This window comes from Lissotriton helveticus, chromosome 1_1 (assembly GCF_964261635.1).
Source record: "Lissotriton helveticus chromosome 1_1, aLisHel1.1, whole genome shotgun sequence".
Lineage (NCBI taxonomy): Eukaryota > Metazoa > Chordata > Amphibia > Caudata > Salamandridae > Lissotriton > Lissotriton helveticus.
The window spans coordinates 2,141,498,753-2,141,514,330 of NC_136057.1; the positions used below are offsets into that span (position 1 = coordinate 2,141,498,753).

A 15,578-nucleotide genomic window follows, 5' to 3' on the forward strand; every position below is an offset into this window, starting at 1 on the left:
ATCAATGCAACAAAAAGACGGAGTAGAGCTCAAGATCCGCACTCAAAGCCACAGAAAGAATGGGAAAACAGACATGGCACTTATATGTGGCTCCACTCCGTCACTTATGGGGTGGAACGAAGACAACTAGGAGACCCATACCACAACCTAGCAGCATGCGGAAGCACTGCTGTGATAGCTTCCGGATCCAGTCTGGTGCCTGGGGCAGCTATTAAGGTGAGGAATCTGCTGTTAGCCGTATCCAACAGAAAAGTAAAGTGCACACCAGAGCAGATAGTGGCACATGAAAAAGAAAGGGTGCATGGTTTCTCTACACGGTCTCTGGTGAAGTGATTCATACAACACACCAGATTTCAGAGATAGATTCTATTCAAAGCCATTTTTTACAAAGCGGAAAAAGTAATCAGCGGCCAGGGTAATACAGGAAGGGACAGTAGTCACCAAATCAAGAGCAGCTCTGGCCTCTTCCAAAAGAGAGACTGACAGAAGAAAAAGGGAGGTAAAAGGAGATAAAGAGAATTCAAAGAAAATATAAAAGGATATATGCATCAGACTTGCAGCTTGTCATTACTCTTTTTGGTGATTCAGAAATCTTAGAGTCACGAATTAGATGAGCACTCCAGTGTTGACAACAAAAACTAAAAGCAGCCTTTAAAAAAATACATGAATAATTCTCTAGAACTCCTAAAGAAAATCCCATATGTAACTGCAACATCAGACAGCCAAGTAACAGTAACAGGTGGGAGAAATCTCTCCTATCTTGAAAGCTGATTGCTTGAAGGATGCTTAGTAACGCAAATGACAAGACTCCTTGTCATTTGCGTTACTAAGCATCCTGGGCGGAGCCAATTGTTAAATTAAATTAATCAGGTTATTCGTGTTTACAAGCATCTCCTGAGAAACGCAGTGAAACTTTCAATCGACTCCGTGGTTTGAAAGTTTTGCCCCATTTCTCAGGAGATGCTTGCAATCAGCTTTCAAGATAGGAGATATTTCTTTCACATTCCTGAAGTCGATAGCTTCCTTTTCATTTGCCTATATATCCCTACCTCTCTTCTACAACTCTTCTACCCCTCTACCTCTCTTCTACCACTCTAGCTCTCTTCTACCACTTTTCTATCCCTTTATCTCTCTTCTACCACTCTACCTCTCTTCTACCACTCTTCTATCCCTTTACCTCTCTTCTACCCCTCTACCTCTCTCCTACTCTTCTACCTCTCTACCTCTCTACCTCTCTTCTACCCCTCTACCTCTCTTCTACCCCTCTACCTCTCTTCTACTCTTCTACCCCTCTACCTCTCTTCTACTCTTCTACCCCTCTACCTCTCTTCTACCCCTCTACTACCCCTCTACTACCCCTCTACTACCCCTCTGCAACCCCTTTTCTACACTCTACCCCTCTACTACCCCTCTACCTCTTTTCTACCCCTCTACTCTACCTCTCTTCTACCCCTCTACCCTTCGTCTACCCCTCTACTACCCCTCTTAAACCGCTCTACCCCTCTTCTACCCCTCTACTACCCGTCTTCAACCGCTCTACCCCTCTTCTACCCCTCTACCCCACTACTACCCCTCTATCACCCCTCTACCCCACTACTACACCTCTACTACCCCTCTACTACCCCTCTTCCAACCCTCTACCCCTCTTCCAACCCTCTACCCCTCTACACCCCTACCCCTCTACTACCCCTCTACCCTACTACCCCTATATTACCCCTCTATCTCTCTACTACCTCTCTATCTCTCTACTACCCCTCTACCCCTCTTCTACCCCTCTACTACTCTTCTACACTTCTACTCCTCTTCTATCCTTCTACTACCCCTCTACCCTACTACCCCTCTACCTCTCTACTACCCCTCTACCCCTCTTTTACCTCTCTACCCATCTTCAAACCCTCTTCTACCCCTCTACTAGCTCTCTAGCCCTCTACTACCCTTCTACCCTTTTACCCCTCTACTACCCTTTTACCCTTCCACTACCCCTCTACCCTTCCACTACCCCTCTACCCTTCCACTACCCCTCTACCCCTCTTCTAACCTTCTACTCCTCCCCCTCTACCCCTCTTCTACTCCTCTAGCCCTCTTCGACCCCTCTACCCCTCCACTACCCCTCTTCGTCCCCTCTACCTCTCTTCATCCCCTCTTCTTCCCCTCTACCGCTTCTGGGCACTTTTTTTTTACAAATTTGAAGCATGCTGCACAGCAGACACACTTCTCTACAGCACAGCTTAAACACATTGGCAAAGTCAATAGCTCTGCCTAAACACTTATAAGTCCCCAAAGGCAAGACCTATTGGCTATGCCAATGCTTGTTTCTTTTTGTATTCACTCGCTTTGTATAGTTTATCTCTCCATTTTATTCTTTCCGCTCTATTCACACACACACACACACACACACACACACACACACACACACTCTCTTTAGCTCATCCTTCTCCAACTCTTAAATCCCCTCTCTCTCTCCCCTTCTTTATCTCTACCCTCTTCACTCATTTCCTCAATCTCTTTTCTAGCTATCTTCCCTTTTATCTTTACTACTTAAGTTTTTGTTAACTCTTCCCTCTGATCGCTTCACATTCTCTGGGCCCCCTTTGTATTTGCCCGTTCCTTCCACTCTTTTTATGTGTTCCCTCTCTCCTGTTCTTTATCTTTGCTCTCTCCACTCTCTTCACATCATCCCACCTCCTTCGCATATTCAGATCTTTATTTGTATCCTCCCCTTCTCTGTCTCTGTGACCGTGGGCGGTCGGCGGACTGGTAAGTCAGGCGAGGAGGCCGGATATAGTGGGCGATAGTGTTTTATTGAGTTATTATACAGCGGGTTACGGGGACAAGAGGAGAGTTCAGGTTCAACACTCAGTGAAAGGTGTTCTTCTTCTTTAGTCGTCCTGTTCTTTTGAAGGTCCGACGGGTGTCCGGGTCTTGGGTGTAGCTGCCTCGGTAGAGTCGGAGAACACCTCGGAGGGCAACAAGAGAGAGAGGGAGCCGTTAGTCGCACTTGGACTAAAGATCCGATCCCGTCACCGTTACCCGGTAGTGTGAGGAAAGGAAAGGGGAGTGCTGGGGTCGGGTACGGGCAGAGGAGGGTATGGGTAAGAGTCGAGGAAGGGGAAGTAAAGAAGACGTGCACAAGGTGGTGGGGAGAGGGGTGCTCTTTATACAGTGTCCAGTGTGTATTTACAAGATGCCTAGTGCCTACAGGTGACGTATTTACAAGATGCCTAATGCCTACAGGTGACGTGCCTAGGATAGCGGGAACAATTATACAAGGGGAGGGGTTTTTACTGCTATGTACACAGTGCACCTAATGTGCGCAAGAAGGGAACTGGTACTCACACGCTCCGCCGTAACTCTCCTCCGAGTTACGGCCGCTCTTCAGCCACCTCCGTGGGACTCCACCACTCTTCGGACCACTCCTCGCTGTCTCCGTTCCCGAACTCTCCGTCCGTCACCGCTCCAGCCGAATGCTCCTGCCACGATCCTTCGACTCCGAATGTCTCTTCTCCTCGGTCTTTTCTGTATCCGGCCGTCCGTAGGGAGGCGGGACTTCCGGGGTCGCGGGGTAGCCCTTCCGGTCCTTCGTTACACCCGATTGGACCCTGCAAAGGAGAGAGGGGCGGGATTCCGGTCGTCATGGACGCTGTTGTTGGGGATGCCTCGCGTCTACCCGGACATGCTGTGGGGCGATAGGGCAACAGAGGTGAGGGGGTGTCTCGGGGTCGGGTGTCCCGTGGGGCCGGATCACATTCCCTTCCCCTAGCTGTCTTTCTTGTACCCGGTGGGGACACAGGGTATCGAGACAGATAATCGGCATTCCCTTGTTCTAAGCCTTTCCTGTGGACTGTTGTGAAGTGGTAGGGTTGAAGGGCCAAGAACCAGCGGAGGACTCGATCGTTGTGTCCTTTGTTCCGAGCCATCCACTCCAAGGGGGCATGATCGGTGTAGATGGTGAATTGTCTCCCCTCTAGATAATAACGGAGGCTTTCCACCGCCCACTTGATGGCCAGGGCTTCCTTTTCCACCACGGCGTAGCTTTTTTCACGTGGGAACAATTTCCTGCTGAGGAAGAGAATAGGTTTCTCGTCTCCCTGGGGGGTTATTTGTGATAGGACAGCCCCGAGTCCCTGTTCCGAGGCGTCTGTCTGTAACACGAAGGGTTGAGAGTAATTAGGGCTGACTAACACAGGATGGGAGGTCAGAGCGGTCTTCAGACTGGAAAAAGCCTGTAACAACTCGGCCGTGGGGGTCCTAAGGAGGGTGTCCGTTTTCATGGATTTCTTCAAGAGGTCTGTAAGGGGGGCCGCTCTTTGGGAGAAGTTCGGTACGAAGCGTCGGTAGTACCCCAGGAGTCCCAGGAAAGCACGAAGGTCTCTTTTGGTTTGCGGGAAAGGGAGGGCCTGGATGGCTTCAATTTTACTTTCCTGTGGTCTTATCAACCCCTCACCCAGGAGGTAGCCTAGATATTTTACCGTCTGTGCTGCTAGGGTAGTTTTGGCGGGATTTATGGTAAAACCATAAGTCCCCAGGGAGGTGATCACCTTGTGTAGGTGTTCTAGGTGCTGTGTCCAGTTGTCACTATAAATAACGATATCGTCAAGATACGCGCCTGCATATAGTGAGTGAGGCCGTAGTATTTTATTCATGGCCCGCTGGAACGTGGCTGGGGCGCCATGAAGACCGAAAGGGAGGACTAGAAATTGATACAACCCATCAGGGGTGGAGAAGGCTGTCTTTTTCCTGTCTTCTTTTCTGAGTGGGATTTGCCAATACCCCTTACAGAGGTCTAGCGTTGAGATGTATTGGGCCTTCCCTATGCGTTCGACCATTTCGTCGACGCGGGGTAACGGATATGTGTCGAAGGAGGATATTTTGTTGACCTCCCTGAAATCAATACAAAACCGGACAGACCCGTCCGGTTTGGGCACAAGGACTATCGGGGAGTTCCATTCGCTTACCGATGGTTCGATGATACCCATCTTTAGCATCTGCTCTGTCTCGTTCCGTATTACCTCCCTGCGGGCCTCGGGGACTCTATAGGGCCTTTGTCGGATTACCTTCCCGGGAACCGTCTGTATTGTGTGCTCAGTGATAGTGGTGTGTCCCGGGGAAGAGGAAAAAACCCGTCGCAACGGAAAAAGGACGGTCTCGAGTTCCTGTCGCTGTTGGGGAGTGATATCGTGATCAATACAGGGGGTAAAGGAGAGGGGACCCGAGTTAAGCGATCCGGTTAAAACCGGACGAGGGCCTTCCCATTTTTTTAAATGATTGACATGATATATTTGGGTTACACCACGGATGGGATCCATGTCTAACTCGTACGTGACTGGGGTCACCTGACGCAGGATGGAAAAAGGGCCCTGCCATTGACCCAGGAGTTTTTGATCGGAGGAGGGTAACATCAGTAACACGAGATCGCCTGCCAGGAAGGTTCTGGGTTTGGTGCCTTTATTATACTGTCCCTTTTGCTTGTTTTGGGCATTCTCAAGGTTCTGGCGCACTATGTCTCTTATGCTTGCCAGGTGGGTCTTCAGGTTCTCTATGTATTCGGGAAGGGGCCGAGTACGGTCTGGGTCTGCTTCCCATGCTTCTTGGGCCATGTCCAGCAGGGTGCGGGGGGGTCGCCCGTATAACATCTCATAGGGGGAGTACCCGGTGCTGCTCTGGCTGGCGCAGCGGATGGCAAACAGGGCAAGGGGTAGCATATCCTCCCACCGTTTGGCTTCCAAACCCAGCAGTTTCTTAAGGGTCTGTTTCAGGGTGGCATTATACCTCTCGACGAGCCCGTCGGTCTGGGGGTGGTATGCTGAGGTCCGGATTTGTTTGATTCCTAGGCGGGAGCATACCTGTTTCATCAGTGCGGAGACAAACGGAGTGCCCTGATCGGTCAGGATTTCCCGGGGAAACCCCACCCGAGTGAATACTGAAATGAGGGCCTTAGCAATGTTCTGGGTGGTGGGCTGTCGTAAAGGAAGGGCTTCAGGGAAGCGGGTGGCATAGTCCACAATCACCAGGGCGTAGCGACACCCGCTGCGGGAAGGTAACAGGGGTCCTATTATATCCATCCCCACTCGGCTAAAAGGGACGTCGATGATGGGAAGGGGATGCAGCGGAGCCCTAGGGGGTCGGTATCTGCTGTGCAATTGGCATACCGAACACTCTTTACAATATTTCTTAATGTGCTGGTAGATCCCAGGCCAATAGAATTTGTCCAATACTGTTTGACTGGTCTTTTCTTCCCCAAAGTGGCCTCCCAGAAGGTGACTATGGGCTAGGAAGAGTACTTTCTCCTGAAAGGGACCGGGGATCAGGAGTTGGGGCTTCTGTTGGTTCCCACCCATGCGATACAATAGCCCGTTTTTCTTGAGGAAGTATGGACCTACGGTAAGGGGATCCTCTTGGTCCACAGCCCTTCCCCAGGCTTCCTGTAATAGAGGGTCTTCCTGTTGTGCTGCCCGGAATTCCCGGTCCGTTTCCCAGGGGTGTTCATCCGGGATCACTGGATATGCGCCTGTGTATTCTCTTTTCTCCTTCTTCTTCTGGGCTTTGGTTTTGGGTGGTTTGCGTGCCGGCATGGGAGAAGATAAACCTTTTGGGAAAGGCGCGTCTTCCCACCAGTGGGTCAGGGAGTCAGTGGTATCCCGTAACAATCCTGGTAATCCGGGGTAGTCGCTCCCTAGTATCGCCTGTTCCGGAAGGCGGGGTATCAGTCCCACAGTGAGAGCGGTTCCGGAATCCTTGGCATGTTGGACCTTTACCTGGGTGGTGGGATACCTCTTTGTATCCCCATGAACACACTGAATGGCCACCGTGTCGGAAGAGGGCTTCACAGGATGCGACAAGTCCTGAGGTCTGAGGACGCTCTGTCGACACCCGGTGTCCGTTAGGGCCATGAGGGTTTGTCCATCAAAAGTCACAGGACATCGAAAGGGTGGTGGTGGGGCCCCGGGGACTGAACACACATAGTTACGTGCCAGCCCCACTTCCATCGGCTCGTCTTTGTGCGGGCATATCCTGGCGATGTGGCCGAATCCGCCACAGCTGTAGCACTGTGGTCCGGGGTTCACAGGACGTTGTATCACCGGGGTGGGGAACAAAAGAGGAGGGTCAGGTCTTCGTGGAGCAGGGGGACGAGTACGTAGCCCGGCAGGGGGTTGAGGTTTGTGGGGGTGATCTTCTTTACCTCTCTGGGCCTCCTGGGCCCTGCTATAGGCACTCGCTATTTCTATTGCCGTGTCCAGGGTCAGGTGGGCATGCTGGCGCACCCATCTTTGCGTGCCTGGGAGCAAGGAGGATAGGAATTGTTCCAAGTAGATCTTTTCTAGGATATTATCTTTAGTAGAGACTTCGGGTTTCAGCCAACGGTTGGCCAGGTCCTTGATCCGGTAGGAGAGGGCCCTGGGGGTCTCCTGGGGTCCTTCCTTTACCTGACGTAGTCGTACTCGGTAGGTCTCCTCATCGATACCCAGCCTTTCAAGGATGCATCTTTTTACGTCTGCATATGGGGTGTCTCCCCGAACGTTCGCTTGCTGGTAGGCAGCCTGCAGGTCCCCCGTTAGCAGGGGGCCTAGATAATGAGCCCACCGGTCCACAGGCCAGGCGGCCGCCTGGGCTAGCCGCTCAAAATTAGTAAAAAAGAAGTCAGGGTCCTCTCCCGGCACATATTTCTGAAGAACCACTGAAGGGAGGGAGGACATCGGTCTCGGATGTCCCAGGACATCGGTCAGTTTCCCCATGGCCTGTTCATGGGAGGTACCCTGTCCTTTTAACACATCATGGAGCTGACCCCGGTCATCTTCTGCTGTCTTTAGGAACTGCTCCATTATCTTTCCCAGCTGCTCCTGGGAGTCTGCCATCCTCTTCATCACGGCCTCCATTCCTCCAGTTAATCCCACTTCTGACACCAGATGTGACCGTGGGCGGTCGGCGGACTGGTAAGTCAGGCGAGGAGGCCGGATATAGTGGGCGATAGTGTTTTATTGAGTTATTATACAGCGGGTTACGGGGACAAGAGGAGAGTTCAGGTTCAACACTCAGTGAAAGGTGTTCTTCTTCTTTAGTCGTCCTGTTCTTTTGAAGGTCCGACGGGTGTCCGGGTCTTGGGTGTAGCTGCCTCGGTAGAGTCGGAGAACACCTCGGAGGGCAACAAGAGAGAGAGGGAGCCGTTAGTCGCACTTGGACTAAAGATCCGATCCCGTCACCGTTACCCGGTAGTGTGAGGAAAGGAAAGGGGAGTGCTGGGGTCGGGTACGGGCAGAGGAGGGTATGGGTAAGAGTCGAGGAAGGGGAAGTAAAGAAGACGTGCACAAGGTGGTGGGGAGAGGGGTGCTCTTTATACAGTGTCCAGTGTGTATTTACAAGATGCCTAGTGCCTACAGGTGACGTATTTACAAGATGCCTAATGCCTACAGGTGACGTGCCTAGGATAGCGGGAACAATTATACAAGGGGAGGGGTTTTTACTGCTATGTACACAGTGCACCTAATGTGCGCAAGAAGGGAACTGGTACTCACACGCTCCGCCGTAACTCTCCTCCGAGTTACGGCCGCTCTTCAGCCACCTCCGTGGGACTCCACCACTCTTCGGACCACTCCTCGCTGTCTCCGTTCCCGACCTCTCCGTCCGTCACCGCTCCAGCCGAATGCTCCTGCCACGATCCTTCGACTCCGAATGTCTCTTCTCCTCGGTCTTTTCTGTATCCGGCCGTCCGTAGGGAGGCGGGACTTCCGGGGTCGCGGGGTAGCCCTTCCGGTCCTTCGTTACACCCGATTGGACCCTGCAAAGGAGAGAGGGGCGGGATTCCGGTCGTCATGGACGCTGTTGTTGGGGATGCCTCGCGTCTACCCGGACATGCTGTGGGGCGATAGGGCAACAGAGGTGAGGGGGTGTCTCGGGGTCGGGTGTCCCGTGGGGCCGGATCACAGTCTCTCTAAATATTTGCTCTCAATATACCTTTCCTCCCTCTTTCTCTGCATGCCTCTCCTTCCCCTCTTGCCTTGTAGTCCCTCATGCTAGTAGACCATAACAAACCCTTTCTCATTCTCAGTCCTGGGATATCTCCCCTGGGCAGGGCTTAGGGCAGGGATCTGGCCACTCTTCTGCCCACAGACAGCCCACCGCAGCAGCCAGCACTCCTCGCCCACACACCCTCTTCCAGAGCACGGCTCCGCCTTCAAGCTGATAACTCTTGGAGCAGGAATTATAGGAAATAGCCTTTTCTTCAACATCTCGCCCAGTCAGTGGAGGTCGGCGGTCATTTCACAGGCAGCCACTCAAGAGCGCGCTCCGGGAGCAGAAATCAGCCCTCAAGAATGACTCACCCCAGGTGCTGCCCTGCCTGATGCAGAGTATGTAACAGAGTCCCGCACGGAGCACTGAGGCCTCTCAGAGATGCCGTTTATTTTATTATTTTTATTTTATTTTATGAGTTTTTATATAGAGCGGACTTTACCCCAAGGTGTCAGAGTGCTTCACAATAGGAACAGAACTGATACATGAGGAGAAAATTACAAGTGAACAAATTACAAAGCAAAGGTTAAGTTACATGAGGCAAAAGTGACAATCGTGAGCAAACAAAATACAAGAGGTAGCAAACGGTGCATTACAGGAGGAAAAAGTGACGTGTGCAGGTTACAAAAGCGTACAAAGTACAAGTAGAGGTATAGTACTGCAATAAATGGCAGACACTCAAACACAAGAACAAACGTTACGTAGGCAATGGTGGCACTTGTGCAAGTATCTAAAGCAAACAAAACGTAAGAGGTAGCAAACAGTGTGTTACAAGAGAAAAGTGACATGTGCATGTTATAAAAGAGTACCAAACACAGGTAGAAGGATAATACTGCAATAAATGGCAGAAACACATTGGGAAGGCACTTCCATAGGCATGGAGAAAAGGATTCTCTATAATGGAAGGTCTTCCTTCAGATAATAGAGAGGGTGTGAATTAAATTTGGAGATGTCTTTGAAAGAGGAGAACTTTGAGGCCAGTTTTGAAGGCCTGGGAGGAGTTGGTGGTCCGGAGCTGAGGCGGAAGTGAGTTCCAGATTCTCACCGCGTTGCCTGAAAAGGATTGGGCCATCGATCTTTCCTTCTTGAAAGTGGGAGGTTCAAGCAGTACATTTTCCGCATTACGTGATGGTCTCTAGATAGTTTCAGTTTATTCGCCAGGTAGCGAGGAAAGGAGGAGTGCAAGGCTTTGTGGGTGATACAGGCAGTCTTGTAGATAGATCTTGCCTCGATGGGAAGCCAGCAGAGGGTGGATAACATGGGTGTGATGTGGTCGCTTCTTTTGGCACCATAAATGAAGCGAGCTGCTAAATAGAGAACAGATTTAAGGGGGAACAGGTGGGATTTGGGGAGGCCAGTGAGAAGAGAATTGCAGTAGTCCAGTCTGGAGAGGACCAGTGATTGGACCAGGGTTTTAAGGTCTTGCTCCGGGAAGAAGCAACAAATTCCCCAAAGAGGGTGCAGTTGGTATCGAGCAGACTTTGCAATGGAGTTGATGTGGGAGATTAGATTGAGTTTTTTGTCGAGTATGACACCCAGGGATTTTGCGCTGACGACAATGATGGGTTTATTGTTCAGTAGATTCATCTGATCCATTCAGGATTGAACCGGGGGAGGAGAAAGGGAGGAGAGGAGGAGGAATTCAGTTTTGGAGGGATTCAGAATCAGTTGATGCGTAGAGATGATAGTGGATCCCGGATTTACTTAGGAGATTTCCCAGTATGGAGCCTTGAGGAACACCTTGACCTACCGCCAAAGGAGATGAAAGACTGCTTTGATCATTTGGGATCTATCAGAAAGGAAGGAAGCAAACCATTTAAGCGCAGTGCCCTCCATGCCCATTCTCTGTTGAAGAGTGTTGAGGAGAGTGTTGTGATTGACAGTGTCAAAGGCTGCGGAAAGGTCAAGGAGAATTAGAAGACAAGACCTCCCCCCCCCACCCCGAATCGAGTATCCGCAGCATGCCATCAATTACTTGCAGCAGGGCTGTTTTAGTGCTGCAGTTTTGGATGAAGCCAGACTGAAAATTGTCAAGAAGATCATTGTCCTTGATATGACGAGAGAGTTGTTTCGCTACACATCTTTCTGTGATCTTCGCAAGAAAGAGTAGGTTAGTGATGGGGCAGAAGTTGTTGAGGTCATTCGCATCAGCAGTAGGTTTTTTAGCTGAGGAGTGACCTGCCCAGTTTTGAAGGGGACAGGAAGGATGCCTTGGCAGAGGGAGAGGTTGGCCAGAGTGGTCCAATAGGGAAGAGAATGGGTATAGAAGTCAATGGCAATGGCACTAGGGATGGGGTCAAAAGAATGGTTAGAGGGCTTTGTTTCGAGGATGCAATTGAGGAGGGCATCTTCAGAGATGGGGTCAAAGTTCTGCCAAACGGCTAGTGATTTGCGCTCCTCTGGAGGGGTAGGATGAAAGACCTGATCCACAAGTGATTTCAATTTTTCGTCAAAGAATACAGCGGAATCCGCTGCTTTCTTTGTAGAATCCTCTAACTTGGAGGTTGGGGGAGAGCAGTTAGTATTCTTGATGAGATCAAATAGTTTTTTGGGTCTATATTTGGCTGAGTCAAGAAGGGTCCTGAAGTGCGACGCTTTCCCAAGGAAGATGTGGTTGTGGTACTGGGATCTTGCTGAACGAAGCATGGCCAAATTATCGGTGGAGGGCGCTTCCTTTCTTCATAGAGGGATTTGTTGAACCAAGGTGCTGAGGGAATGGGCCTTTTCTTTTTGCTTTGGAGAGGAGCGACGTTATTGATTTCGACTGCAAGGACTGTGAGGCATTGGAAGGTGATTTCGTCAACATCTAGGTTCGGGTCTAGCCTTGGAAGTGACAGCAAAGCTGATTCACAGAGGGAACCGACGTCAATATTTTTAGTGTCACCGAACTAGGAGTTATAGAGTGTGATACGTGAAGAGAGAATGGGATGCTTTAGAAATAAAGTGTACAGAGCTGCTCTCATGAGGGGCAAGGGTGTTATGGGCTCTGGTGCAAGGACAGAAAACGGCCCAACTATTCCCACGTATTAAAGTTGACAAAAAATCAAATCTTTGTTTCTGAATTATGGTTGAGGAAGAGCACACTTTCAATGTACACAAAGTCCACAAAGCCAGTTTCGATATTCTTTCTTTATTCTTGGTTAAAGATATAACAAAAACAGTAAACGCATTTTGTTCCTTCTGACAGTGTAACTTCTTCAGAGCGAGTGAACGTTTTTATTCATCACATTGAATTGCTGAAGCACTCATTCCTTGTACGAATGTGTTTTTACATGCAGTCACATGCCAATCAAGCAGCATGTGCTCCACATATAGGGTGAAGTATGTCATGAACATCTAACAGCGGCTTTCCTGTACAATTTGGTTGCAATGGACACCTCTGACCTGTGCCACTGCACCTGCTGCACCACTGACAGCGGAGTCCCTTTTCCTCTTATGAAGACATACCGTGCCTGAGCTCTCTCATAAAAACCCTTTTCGGCACACAGTTTGTATTAGTGACCCTGCTCTCATATCCTCGAAACCAAACATCGGGGCCTCCCGCGAGCACTGACAACCCCCGTACTATGCACATAGACACCTATGCACAATTCCTACTATCACAGAGACAATGTTTCAGATGCATTCTACCGCTGTCTCCATGCGCCAGAGCCTAAAGTCTCTCACTGCCATCGTTTGTTTTCACATGACACATGTGCACCCAACTTTATCATATTTTCATTAAATCGCATGGAAGCCCATACTTGGGTGTGTGTGTTTGGCCCTTCACCAGGGCATGTGAATTAACAGTAGATGTTGTAGCACCTGTGATAATATGCTGCATGGCTAAATACTTATAAGGTCCAAATGGCAAGACCTATTGGCTAAGCCAATGCTTGTTCACTTAGCAGGTTAAGTATGGACCCATATTTTGTGCACTATGTAAGCAATACTCCGGTCTCTACATCAAAATCCCTAATGCAGAATAATTAAATAGATACACGCAAAGGACTCCCCAGTGTACCTCTTTCTGCTATTTTAAGCAACTAATTTATAACTACCAACTTGTAAAACAGATTTCTGTGAATTGTGAAAAACAGAGAGAAAACTACTGTGGAGTGTACTAATATGTTGTAAAGCAAAAGCTGGAATTGAGAAATATATATTGTTTGAACTAAATGGGTGTTTGCTATATTGCGTGCTTGTACTTACAAAATCACACGCATGTGCCATGCGTTAGTTACATGTACAAGGACCCATGCAATTAATAGAAACGAGCATCAGCAAAGCCAATAGGTCTTGCCTATGCAAGAGCTGTTGACTTTGCTAATGTGTTTTAGCCATTTTTTATACCAGCAAGTCTGCTGTTCAGCATGGACAAAAGTTAGTCGAGTAAAGTGGAGTGGCCTAGAGTGGAGAGTCCTAGAGTGGAGAGTCCTAGAGTGGAGAGTCCTAGAGTGGAGTGGCCTAGAGTGGAGTGGCCTAGAGTGGAGTGGCCTAGAGTGGAGTGGCCTAGAGTGGAGTGGGGTGGATTACAGAGGAGTGGCCAAGAGTGGAGTAGGGTGGATTACAGTGGAGTGGCCAAGAGTGGAGCAGAGTTTTGAAGAGTGGTGTGACAAAGTAGAGTGGGGTGGTGTAGAGTGGCCCAGAGTGATCTAAGGTGGAGTAGAACATTGTAGCGTGGCATAAAGTGGAGTGGAATGGGGTGTGAAGTAGTGTAGAGTGGAGTAGAGTATTGTAGGCTGGAGAGGCATGGAGTGCTGTAGAGTGGAGTAGAGTGTTGTTGAGTGGCGCGGCTTAGAGTGGAGGAGAGTGGTGTAGAGTTGGACTGGAGTAGAGAGGTGAGTGATGTAGAATTGGAGTGGCCTAGAGTGGAGTGGCCTCGAGTGGGGTGGAGTGTTGAGAAGAATATCGTAGAGTGGAGTGTTGCAAAGTGAGATAAATTGGCATAAAGTGTAGTAGTGTCGTAGACTGAAGTAGACTGAAGTGGAGAAGCATGTCATGACGTAGAGTAGACTGGAGTAGCGTGTCGTAGAGTGGAGTAGCATGACTTAGAATGAAGTAGAGTATCGTAGAATGTTGTAGAACAGAGGAAAGCGTTCTAGAGTAGAGTGTTGTACAGCCGAGTAGAGTGTTGTACAGCCGAGTAGAGTGTTGTACAGCCGAGTAGAGTGTTGTACAGCCGAGTAGAGTGTTGTACAGCCGAGTAGAGTGTTGTACAGCCGAGTAGAGTGTTGTACAGCCGAGGAGAGCGTCAATGAGCGTCGAGGCAGCAGAGTGAAGAGGCAGCAGAATGGAGAGGCAGCAGAGCGGACAGGCAGCAGAGCGGACAGGCAGCAGAGCGGACAGGCAGCAGAGCGGAGAGGCAGCAGAGCGGAGAGGCAGCAGAGCGGAGAGGCAGCAGAGCGGAGAGGCAGCAGAGCGGAGGGGCATAAAGAGGAGGAGAGTGGCATGGAGTAAACTGCCGAGGAGTAAAGAGGCACAGACTAGTGTGAAGTGGAGTATAGTGTGGTTGAGTGGAATGGTGTTGAGTATCATAGAGTAGAGTAATGGCATAGACTGGAGTAAACGGGCGTAATGTATTGATTCATGTGACATGCACCGGCTCAAAGCTGCTGTCTCTATGAGTCGATTATACGAAGATGAAACCAAAATCCATGTGTGTACATTTTAAAAAGATGAAACAAATCTATGTGTGTGTATGTGTGTGTCGATTCTAAAACGATGAAACCAAAGTGAGAGAGAGAGATCCTCCCAAAGCCATCTGGTGCGAGCCCACTGATCAATGAACTCAAAAGAAGTGAGGGTGACAAAGACACCAACCAATGGTAAGTAATAGGTGGGCTCCAGGCTCTTTTTAGGCTTGTTTAAGATACAATAGAACTCGAACAGACAGCACATGTGTACTGCCTAGGCGAAACCTAAAAAACAATTTCTCCATGGGCACAAAGGATACAATAAACATGTTAACACAAATCATTTTCAGGGGCACTCACCTCTGACATAAATATATCAAATAATCTTGTAGCAACTGGTAGTGGGAAATTTGTAAGAAAGATAGTTAAAAACCACGACGAAGCGTACATTGAGGTATGAAAACTCTGAGCTTGAAAGTGCACAAAAAGCTCGGGGAGCTGTTCCTAGAAAGCGAACAAGAAACAAATGTTAGAATAAATTATTTTAATTCATACTGCATCTAGTCGTCTCTAAATGGAGTGTGTTACTTTGCACTAAAATTAAAAGCAATACTTTGCAAATCAGAAATCGGTTACAAATATGGGTAGAAGACGCGGTAACCCTCAAAAGGTGTTTGCACCAGATTTGAAATCACAGGCTTCTTCACAAGCTGAGCATGCATCTGGATTCGATTAACCACAATTCTCTCCAAATAATACCTGGAGGAATTTGTACAAGCCAAACAGTGCAAAATGCGAATCCCAGGAAGAAAAACTGGTTCCCAAAGACATTTCAAGAATACTGTCCAAGACCAGTGAAAATCTTTGAATATGGTGCACAAATGGTCCAGAGAAACAAGGGTCCAGAGAAACAAGAGTATTTTGTCCCCCAGACCTACCACCATAATTGTAACAAGA

General features: G+C 49.2%; 1 protein-coding gene across 5 annotated transcripts in view; it reads right to left on the reverse strand.

Annotated features, from left to right (window-relative positions):
• Positions 1-15,578, reverse strand: part of EVI5 (ecotropic viral integration site 5) — a 936,315-nt gene that overhangs the window by 556,399 nt on the left and 364,338 nt on the right. For all 5 annotated transcript variants that reach the window (XM_078646330.1, XM_078646331.1, XM_078646332.1 and 2 more), the window contains one exon: positions 14,982-15,125. In XM_078646330.1, the coding sequence (XP_078502456.1) occupies positions 14,982-15,125 (144 nt within the window). The remainder of the gene's footprint in view (positions 1-14,981; positions 15,126-15,578) is intronic.